Here is an 11,732-nt window from a genome sequence, read left to right as displayed (position 1 = left end):
GAGAATTTCAAAGAGAAGTTCATTATGATGATGATCTTAATGCATGCATTGACATTTAGGGAGTCAATAAGGAGGTACTATAATATTATATTAACTATTCAACTTATATAGAAAGGAATGACGATGGGAAGAGAATGATAGGATGTCCTAGCCACTGAATTGTTTTGGTCCAAGGTGTGAAGGAGGCTAACCTTATGAATGGTAAGGTGACAACTCCTATGTCTGCAGAGCATAAATACTAATACAAGTGTATGCCTACAGTGAAGTCTAATGTCAAAGACATTTATCCGAATAATTGAGTGTAATGTCAACTGTTTTTATGTATCTATATGATTTATTGTATTTAACCCATGTTTAACTTATATTTAATATGATTTAATTGTTTTATAATAATCCTTTTGCACACTAGCTTATCCTGTTATCTCTTTTGTGTTTTTGTCTCTTTTACGATAAGCACGATGTGAACATATAAAAGGTAAGTGTTAATGCGTTTTTAGTGGAAGACACTCATGACACAAAATAGTTTTCTTCTATTTATAATAGTTATTTTGACACAAAATAGTTTTCTTCTGTTATAATAGTTATTTTGTATATGAGTTTTAGAACTTTAAGTTATCATTTTATATACATTTTACTTTTACAATTATTTTAAGGTTTTCTTTTATGTTATAATATCTTATTTTATCATTTATAAACTACTAAAAAATATATTGCCATGCTGCTTGAAAATTTAAGTTATAGGTATATAATTTTGGTTTGTAGCTTTATTTAATGGAAACGTTGTCAAGAGAGTATGATAATTTATCTATTTTATAATATATTCTTTATTTAACTATTATTTTTAAAAGTTTAACATAATATTACTATTTTTTTTTTCATTTATACTCTTACTTTTTTTTATCTAACTCTTAATTCATATATATATATATATATATATATATATATATATATATAATATTACTTTTTTTCATATATATATATATATATATATAAAGAATGAAATAAATATTTTGTTGAAATATTTTTTATTATATTTATAATTTAAAAAAACCTTAAACAACACTTAAGGAAAAAATATTAGTGATGATTGTGTTGATATCAGAATTAGTACTTAAGAATGTATTTTAAAAATAAAATGAAATAACGAAAGTTAGTTACAAAATTAACTATTTAAAAAGTCGATATAATTAAATAGGTATTTAATAAAATTAATTATAATTGCAATAATTGACTCTGTAATAAAAAAGGTATTAATGTACTATATCAAAATGAAGTGTTCCAGCTATTTATTTTATATTTTATATTAAATTAACGCATAAACTTAATCTATACACATTAAAATTTAAATATTAATGATTATCCATTGGAGTTAAATTTAGAAAAAGAACCTGGTCCTTTATAATAAGAACTAAATATATGCTAAAAGACGTTTATAACTATTATTATCTAATCATACTATAAACATTTCCTTTATTCAGTAGCCATATTTCTTTTGAACATTTTTATTTCTGAAAACGAAATCTGTTAAAAAAAAAAAGAAAGATAAAGTAAGCGTAAAAAAATTAAGAAAACAAATTCTTAAAACTGAAAAAATAGATGAAAAAAAATAAAACGTGCAATTAATTTTAAAAATATAATTTAAGAAGACGAAGCGTGGTTAACAACAGTAACCGTGATTAACCAGTAATCCAGTTTAATTAACACGGGAGAGGGTGACATTCGTTCTGCATCAGGAGTCTTTTCTGATGATTCTTTTGCAAATAAATAATAAGTAATAATAGCAAGAACTGAAAAAAATAAAATAAAAATCTATAAAAGAAAAGGAAAAAAGAAGAGAGAAAGTGAAGATGAAAGGGTGAATGAGTTGTGAGTGGTTACAGTTACTTAGTGGCTCTCTGTTCTTCTCCTACAAGCTTACATTTCCAGTTGCATTTGCAAAAACTGTTTCTTCTTCTGCCATCTTGCTTCTGTTCTTTCTGCAGAGTAGTAGTTGTCGTGGTTTTGTGTTTTTACCTGCAGTTTGAACATCACTTCAGTTCTGGATCCCAAATTTTGGTGTTACAGCCATTAAGGTTGTCCAACTTCACTGCAAACATTTTTCTATTTTCATGTTCTTTCTTTCTTTATCTTTCTTTATGTACTGCAATATGCTTTAGTACTTCTGCTGTCAGCTCCCACCGTTTGTGCTGTGCACGCCTTCTTCTGATTTCTGAGCTGTTTTTATTATGTTTGCAGTTTGACAAAGTTGGGAGGGGAAGAAGAAGTGGTCTACCATGGGAGACAAGTCCCAAGTGTTAGAGGCTGTGTTGAAGGAAACTGTAGATTTGGTAACAGATCTGAATCACTCTAAGCCTCTTTGAGTCTCTTCCTCGCTCTGCCTTTTTTGGTTTCATTGATGGGTTGTGCTGTTTTTCTTTTCTTTGTGGTGTCTGTTTTTTTTTCTCTGTCGAATGCAGGAGAACATTCCCGTTGAGGAGGTTTTCGAGAACCTGAGATGTAGCAAAGAAGGTCTCAGCAGCGAGGCTGCTGAGGAAAGGTTGGTCATTTTTGGCCACAACAAGCTTGAAGAGAAAAAGGTTCACAGCTTCACTTTTCTTTTTTATTTTTCTTTCTCCCCTACGCGCAGAATAAGTCCCACTAAAAAGTTTAAATTTTGAGGCGAGTTATCTTTCTGGGTGTTTTTCAGGAGAGAAAATTCTTGAAGTTCTTGGGGTTCATGTGGAATCCTCTGTCATGGGTTATGGAGGCTGCTGCTATAATGGCAATTGCACTTGCCAATGGAGGGGTGAGTTGAGCAAACTCAACTTTTGGGAGTGCTTAATTTCCATGATAGTGACTTGTTGCTGATTAGTTGTTTGTTCCTTGGTATGTTTTTCTTTTGCAGGGGAAGCCCCCTGATTGGCAAGATTTTGTTGGTATCATCACCTTGCTTCTCATCAATTCAACTATTAGTTTCATTGAGGAGAATAATGCTGGTAATGCTGCGGCTGCCCTCATGGCTCGGCTTGCTCCGAAAGCTAAGGTGTCAAGTCTAGCTTCTTTCAGTTCAATATTTGATGCTTTTGATATTTATGCTGTAAAATCTCTTCTTTGCAAAGGATTTGCCTTTTATCTGCGTTTCCCCTCATCGTTTCATTTCTTTTTGTCTTTTGTTGGAAAGGTTCTTCGAGATGGTAGATGGAATGAACAAGATGCCTCAGTCTTGGTTCCTGGTGACATAGTTAGCATTAAACTTGGTGATATTATACCAGCGGATGCTCGTCTACTTGAAGGAGATCCTTTGAAAATTGATCAGGTTTTTTTACTATTCTTGTCTTTTTCATTTTCCTTCAAAATCATATTAGTTTATTGTTATATCCGTTATATATTCCAAATGGTTTAGTTACACCATGCTTTCCCCTTTGCTGTGCACTTTTTCAGTCTGCTCTCACTGGTGAGTCCCTGCCTGTTACGAAGGGCCCTGGTGATGGAGTGTACTCTGGTTCTACCTGTAAACAAGGAGAAATTGAAGCTGTGGTAATTGCCACTGGCGTTCATACTTTCTTTGGGAAAGCTGCTCACCTTGTAGATACCACTAATCAAGTTGGACACTTTCAAAAGGTAACATGAAGGCAGACACCATATTTTCAGCACCCTAAAAGTTGTTATTGTGCTCAGGAGATTTCATTTGTTCTATTTTCTGCGGCTCTTAAATGCTGTTTATGTGTTTAAAGTGATTTCATCTGTTCTTTTTTCTGCTGCTGGTTATTTAGGTCTTGACTGCAATTGGGAACTTCTGCATATGTTCAATTGCCGTGGGGATGTTTATTGAAATTATTGTTATGTATCCCATCCAAGATCGAGAATATCGCCCTGGAATTGATAACCTTCTTGTGCTTCTCATTGGTGGAATCCCAATTGCCATGCCCACGGTTCTCTCAGTGACTATGGCCATTGGTTCTCATAGGCTATCGCAGCAGGTATGTTAGGTTCAATTGAGTATGTTTGGTGGACATTAGCTAGAAATAGTGATTAACTTGTCATGATTATTGTAGGGGGCTATCACAAAGAGGATGACAGCTATTGAGGAAATGGCAGGCATGGATGTGCTTTGCAGTGATAAGACAGGGACCTTGACATTAAACAAGCTTACCGTTGACAAAAATCTTATCGAGGTTGGATGCTGAATGGTTTTACTTGCACTGTTGAGACAGTGACTATTGAATCATATGCACATTTTCTAATTATTTTTGTTACACCGATAAGGTTTTTGCAAAAGGCGTGGATGTGGATACTGTTGTTTTGATGGCTGCTCAAGCTTCAAGACTTGAGAATCAAGATGCAATAGACACTGCCATAGTTGGGATGTTAGCTGATCCAAAAGAGGTTAGTCATTGATATGTTATTCACCATGATTCCTTTGAGGGCATCTTTATTATCTTAAATCCTGCGTAGCTATAATCTGCACTACATCATAATTTTTGTTCTGTATCCATGTTTGTACATTAATTTTCTTTTCTATCTTGCTTCTATCAAGGCTCGTCTTGGTATCAGAGAAGTCCATTTTCTTCCTTTCAATCCCACTGATAAGAGAACGGCATTGACATATATTGATCGTGATGGTAAAATGCATAGAGTAAGCAAAGGTGCACCAGAACAGGTAACCTACTAGCATTTTTTCTCATGAATTTCTGTTCAAGTCTTGCTTATTACTCTCATTCTGATTTGTACAATTATGCCATGACTGCTAGATCCTTAATCTTGCACACAATAAATCAGACATTGAACGTAGAGTTCATGCAGTTATAGATAAATTTGCAGAGCGTGGTTTACGTACCCTTGCAGTAGCATTCCAGGTAATTGATTCATTGCATACACTATTACATGATACTAGACTAATATATATCTGTACTTCATGTTAGAGATGTTTACTTGGGTTTCTCCGTTTTATACAGGACGTTCCAGATGGAAAGAAAGAGAGTCCAGGTGGCCCATGGCAGTTTATTGGCCTTTTGCCGCTGTTTGACCCACCTAGGCATGACAGTGCAGAAACAATACGCAGGGCACTTAACCTTGGAGTGAATGTCAAAATGATTACAGGTACGTTACATATATCATGAAAACCTTTAGTTTCTTGTATTTGTGGGATTTAAATAACTTTTCTTTAATCTTTATAGATAGTTAGTTAGTTATTTAAATATTGGGAACAAGCAGTTTGCATTTTTTTTTGTATAGAAAAGAGGCCTAATTGTTTTTTGGATTCAGAAAATGTTATCGGGCGAATCATGTGGATTGGTTAAGAGTCATGATTGAGCTTGATTTAATTGACTCAAAACAAACATGCTAGTAGATGAATGTTTTTTCTTGTGCTTAGATTTACAGGTCATTTTCAACCATATCCTTTCTAAGTATCATGTTTATATTCTGCACTTGGAGAAGATGAGTCTGATTTTGCACCAGTATATTTGTCTAATCTTATTAACACCATATACTCCTCGTGATCTCATTTATTTCTTCCTTATTTTCTTTTTCAGGGGATCAGCTAGCCATAGGAAAGGAAACTGGCCGCCGCTTGGGAATGGGTACCAATATGTATCCTTCATCTGCATTGCTTGGGCAGGACAAGGATGAATCCATATCTGCATTACCTATTGATGAACTGATTGAAAAAGCAGATGGGTTTGCCGGTGTTTTTCCTGGTGTGTTTCTATCTTCATCTTTGCAATTGATTGTTTTTAATACTATTGGTGATCATATATTGGATGAAAGATTGATCATGAATTGGATGTAATTGAGCAATATGCGCCTGTTTTCTCATATTGATTTATATTTTGCCAGAGCACAAGTACGAGATTGTGAAACGTTTGCAAGCCAGGAAACATATTTGTGGAATGACTGGTGATGGAGTGAATGACGCACCTGCACTCAAGAAAGCCGACATTGGTATAGCTGTTGCTGATGCGACTGATGCAGCTCGGAGTGCATCTGATATTGTTTTAACAGAACCTGGCCTTAGTGTTATTATTAGTGCAGTGTTGACCAGTCGAGCCATCTTCCAGAGAATGAAAAATTATACAGTGAGCACTTGAACTTTTCCTTATTTAATCACTTGTTTCTTATGCCGTAATAGTATTTCATCGTATTTTCTTTGGATTTTTGAGGAAGTTTGTTTTGTTTAGGCTTTTTGCGCACTTGGCCAAATACTGGTGCTTATAATACCATTTGACCCATTTGTTATTATTTCATGCAGATTTATGCTGTCTCTATTACAATTCGTATAGTAGTAAGTGAACTCAGCTCTGGAATATATTTTCTACCTTAGGTGTCATCATTGACGAAATAGGTCTTGGGGATTGGTCCAATATTCATACAATGTTTTGCATCTTTGACATGCTTGCAGCTTGGTTTCATGTTACTAGCTCTCATATGGAGGTTTGATTTTCCACCTTTTATGGTTCTCATTATCGCCATTCTAAATGATGGTCAGTTGTTTCTTCTCCCTCAGCTTGCATCTGTGTCTGTAGTTTATTAGCTGCTAATGTTATGGTCTCTATGACGTTAAAGGTACTATCATGACAATTTCAAAAGATCGAGTAAAACCATCACCTCTGCCTGATAGCTGGAAGCTAGCAGAGATATTTACTACTGGCATTGTGCTTGGAAGTTACTTGGCAATGATGACAGTCATATTCTTTTGGGCAGCATACAAAACTGATTTCTTCCCGGTACATCTTTTGACAGTCATTAATTTGTTCTGTAATACCAGGAATGAATCCTATGATTCACTGAGTATTACAATTTAATGTTTCCTAATAAATTGTGTCAATGCCAATTTATTCCATTCCTTGATTTTGGATGGTTCATTGATTTATCTTACCTATCATTTGTGAAGCGAGTTTTTGGAGTCTCTACCCTCGAAAAAACTGCTCATGATGATATCCGAAAACTAGCCTCTGCAATCTATCTTCAAGTGAGCATCATTAGTCAGGCTCTTATATTTGTGACTCGGTCTCGGGGTTGGTCCTATGTTGAACGTCCTGGTATTTTGCTCGTGGCAGCTTTCGTGATTGCCCAGCTTGTAAGCCATTTAAGCACTTATTTTGTGTTGTTACAATTTTTCCAATTACATGAAAAGATTGAAGGGATCACTTTGGTGATTGATCTGGTTTTGGCAGATTGCTACATTGATTGCGGTATATGCGAACTGGAGCTTTGCTGCCATTGAAGGCATAGGTTGGGGTTGGGCTGGTGTAATATGGCTATATAACATAATATTCTACATCCCACTTGACCCCATCAAGTTTCTAATTCGATATGCTTTGAGTGGGAGGGCTTGGGAGCTTGTCATCGAGCAAAGGGTAAGTTTTAGATTTGTTATGGTTTCTCGTATGGTATGAATTTTGGGTCCATGCTCATGTATTTCATCATCATGCAGATTGCATTTACAAGACAAAAGGACTTTGGAAAGGAGCAAAGGGAACTTCAATGGGCACATGCACAAAGAACATTGCATGGATTACAGCCACCTGACACCAAGATGTTCACCGAGCGCACACATTTCAATGAACTCAATCAAATGGCTGAAGAAGCTAAAAGGAGAGCCGAAATTGCTAGGTAGAGAAACGTCACTACATTGCCATTGTGAGTGAGAAAAACTGTTTCTAATTGAATTCTTATTTGTTGCTTTGTAATTGTTTTTTGCAGGCTGCGAGAATTGCATACACTAAAGGGTCATGTAGAATCAGTTTTGAAATTGAAGGGGATTGATGTAGACACAATTCAGCAAGCATACACAGTTTGAAGATGCATGTTATATATTTGCATTTGCATAGGGTTACTGTAAAGAGAGCACAATTCAACGATGGTGACTCTGGTGAGAGTAATAGGAACAGTAGTGATGGTTACAGTCTATAGTTGAGTTGGGTTCAATGTCCTCTCACCACCGTTTTGATAACTTAAAAGGAGTGGTATGTATGGTCTATCTATATGCCTTTTGTTTCCTGCTGTCAATTTTTCCTCCACAGTTTCATAATGCAACATCTTCTATATGCTTTTTCCCTATCTTTATCCATTCAGATTGAAACTTCAAGTTATGAATATAAGAAAAACACGTTAGTTTAAGGTTGCATTGGTTTGTTTTGGAACAAAAATATTAAGGAGATAGCACTTCGATGAGAATTCAGTATTCATTACAAGTTTGAATGTCTTTACTGTATATGCATGCAGCATGTTGTCTCTCTGAAAGAAATAAAGTCAATTTTAATACAAGTTTAAGATGCTAGCTATCTTGTTTTGTGGACATAAATTCTTACAACTTTATTATTTAAATAGTTATTTATTAAAATTCTTTGTAAACTAAAATAATTACTCATTATAAAAAATATTATATTTATATCCAAAACATTATAAACCTCAAGTAAATAAAAAATACTTTCAAAACATTATAAACATTATTTACATTTATATTCGTAATTAGTTTTCATAAAATGTTTTTATAGTTTAATAATATTTTTTTATTTTTTATTCATTATTATATTTTCTTTTATGTTTTTGCTATAACAAAAGAAATTGAAAAAATAAGTTTTAAAGAAATCGAATTATTAGAATTTCATTTGCTCAATTGGACTACTTAAAATTAGAAAACTTTAAATCTCTTAAATTTCATTTTAAAGGAAGAATATGAAATTTTTTATATTCTCTTTATTCATTTTTAAGTCTTTGATTTGATTTACTTTGAGGTATCATGAACTTGACTAAGACTAATTATTTTAATTAGGAGGATGAATACTTTTGGGTTAATATCCACTAGATTTTTCTATGGTATTGATATAAATTATTTATTAATTAAATTGTTAAGATTTTATTGTTGTTATGTTAGATGTTTTTTTTTTCGTTCAATATTAGTAGGTTTTCTCTGTTCGTGAATTATTTTTTTTGTTGTGTTTGCAGTGATTTTTATTATCATCATCACTAATGTTACTTTTTGTTAATTAGGATTTTTTTTTCTTGTCTTGACTGGAAAAAGTTTCAATAAACATTAACTAAGATAATATTTCACTAATATCAATTAGGAGAAATTTTCCGTCGACACTGATCGAAAAGTCGGCTAAAAAAAATCCAATCATCAACATCGGAGAACTAATCTTGATAAATGTTAACTTAAATAATTATGATTAAAATTAACTAAAAATAATATTAATTGAAATCTTTTGAAATAATAATAGGTTACCACACTTACACTTATTTGATATACCTTTTTGTAAAAGAAAAATAGACGATAGTATTAAAATGAGTGTAAAAGTATATCAGTAATTTTTTCTATTCTTTTTATACAAACTTTGAGTAAAAAGTATCATTAACCCTTCTCGACTAAAAAAATCGTTAATATTTTTAAACTATCAATAATTATTTAATCTTTAAATAATTTTTTGTATTTGGTAGTAATTAACAATATTTTCCGAAGAACAGCAAAATCAAACGTTGATAAATCTGAATTATTTATTCAAATAAAATATTTTAAAAAATAATTTAATATAAAATCAGTTCAAGTTTAATATGTTTAAATATTTAAAAAATTTGAAAATTTCTGTCCAAAGAAAAGTTAGAGATTTTGGCAAATGCCCGAGGAAATAGGCAATGAGTCACAATCGATGATGACTCAATTTCACAATATATGATGATGAGAAAGCAACAGCTGCAATTTATTTCAAGGAAAGACCAAAGTGAAGAGGAATTTTCAATGAGTGAAAGTAAAGGAAAGCCTACTCAATGCTCAATCTACATTTATTTATTTCTTTGTACTTTTCGTACTAATATGCATATTGTATTAGAAGCTTAAAAGTCATGTGGATAATTTTAAGACTAGTATTTAAAATTAATTATAATTTGTTGAGGTGATAGATTTAATTTTTTTTAATTGAATAAAAAAGAAAATTAAAAACTAATATCATAAGATTATTTCAACAGTTTCTACTAAAAAATTGACAAAACAGAAAATACGGATATGATTAAAGATGAAGAAATTATAATCAATTTGATTGACGTTACAATCAAGATATGATGAGTAGAGAAAGCCCTACTTTGAATTGGAATTTCAACAACCAAAAGTTCTAATAAAGAATTGAGAGAGAATTGTTCATTGTGGAACTTGAATAATTTTCTAGAGTGAGGATTCTTCATTTTTTTTGTCCTTGTATTTAATTTTTCAATTCAAAGTAATAGATTTTACTCTACTAAATTTCCTGTGATTGTAACATCAATAAACATATATTGGAATTTATCCATCTTTGATCTCTTCTATATTTTCTTTGTCAATTGGTTGAATTGTTTGAAAGGATTCTATCGATATTTGGTTTCTCTAACAAATATACTATAGAAAGCTAATAGGAAACCTAAAAACATAATCTAAGTGACAAAGAAATAAATTAGTAAAGAAAACAAGGATAAATATTCATTACATTATATGATTTTTAAACTCCAAGCTTCACCATCGAAATTCTTTATTTATGTTAGTAAAGTAAAAATGACAAATATACAAGTAGCATAAATAATGAATATCATTTTTTTCAACATTATGCAATACATCACGACTCTAACTATTCATGATTCAATTAAACAACAAAAGTCACAAAAATACACAAAAACTCTTGTTGAATTTTCATTAAATAGTTGGTGTGTAGTAAAAGTTTAACATATAGTATATATAATTGTCATGATTATATTTTATTCACTTATTTTTATGATTCACAAATATCTTAATTTCATGATTCACAAATATCTTAATTTCATATTCAAGTTAAAATTAAACTCATCAATATACTCAAATCCTATCTTTAGTGTCTTTGAGCCTATGATAACTTCTTAAGTTGCAATTCTTTGGAACAAGTGAAATCATGCATTAAGTTCAAGAGTCTTAATATTACTAATGAACCATGTTTTATCTCTAAAAACAAGCGTCATTCAGTTTTCAATTTCAGTTCTAATTTTAAAAGACATTTTTCAACACTCCAAGAACCAACAAACAAGCCATTGTTAATCAAGCCATTAACATCACAAAATACAAAAAATTTAGTTTTTACATCTAATATCAACAACTAGGGTTAACTCTCCATGATGGAAAACCTAGGATTTACAATAGAGATAGAGAGGAAATTGAAACCAAAGAGAGATGCATGTCGTTTCCCAATGTTCTAAGTAGCTACTCCATGCTCCAATTGCGCCTTCCCTTCACATCAACACCTCCAATTCATAGATCCTCTCTTTGATCAAACCCTAAAGAGGCATAACACCATGGATGAAGATTGAAGACCCAAGGAGGAATGGGAGAACTTCCTAACACCCTAAAAAACCTCCAAGGGTCTCTCTCAATTGCTCTATCTGGAGATAAATCGTGGGAGGAAGAGAATGACCAAAAACCTTGTAGAAGACATGAATAAATAACCCATTTTGACATGTCAGTGATGCCACCACTCAACGCCATATTAGTACTACTCACTGCCATTGAATAAAATTTGAAACAACTCTATGTCAAACCACTGTTTAGTGCCAGCTCTGTAGGACCAAGTGGCGCTCAACGCCACTTTTGTGCCACTCAGTGCTAAGATCCCCTACAACATTGGTTGCTCTCTGAGTTTGCAATGTTGAGTGCGATTCTTATGTTGCACAAATCAAATATTTGCTTTAAAATTTCATTTTTTTTCTTATCCAATCATGTTTCCTTGAGTTCTAGCTTGTTTTCGTCTATCATAAATGTT

The 11,732-nt window shown here is 32.4% G+C and overlaps 1 protein-coding gene across 1 annotated transcript; it reads left to right on the top strand.

The window, feature by feature from the left end:
* Positions 1-1,813: 1,813 nt before the first annotated feature.
* LOC108331554 (ATPase 11, plasma membrane-type) lies at positions 1,814-8,157 on the top strand. Its single transcript, XM_017566311.2, has 22 exons — positions 1,814-2,072; positions 2,236-2,327; positions 2,457-2,576; positions 2,687-2,785; positions 2,885-3,022; positions 3,161-3,295; positions 3,421-3,600; positions 3,753-3,959; positions 4,035-4,154; positions 4,246-4,365; positions 4,517-4,639; positions 4,731-4,835; positions 4,935-5,079; positions 5,514-5,678; positions 5,818-6,056; positions 6,230-6,262; positions 6,380-6,461; positions 6,544-6,704; positions 6,872-7,057; positions 7,155-7,337; positions 7,415-7,593; positions 7,684-8,157. The coding sequence occupies exons 2-22, from the start codon at positions 2,274-2,276 to the stop codon at positions 7,778-7,780; spliced, it is 2,871 nt and encodes a 956-aa protein (XP_017421800.1). The 5' UTR covers positions 1,814-2,072; positions 2,236-2,273; the 3' UTR covers positions 7,781-8,157.
* The last annotated feature ends 3,575 nt before the right edge of the window (positions 8,158-11,732 follow it).

Source organism: Vigna angularis, chromosome 4 (genome assembly GCF_016808095.1).
Source record: "Vigna angularis cultivar LongXiaoDou No.4 chromosome 4, ASM1680809v1, whole genome shotgun sequence".
Classification (NCBI taxonomy): domain Eukaryota; kingdom Viridiplantae; phylum Streptophyta; class Magnoliopsida; order Fabales; family Fabaceae; genus Vigna; species Vigna angularis.
This window is presented reverse-complemented; position numbering and strand designations above follow the sequence as displayed.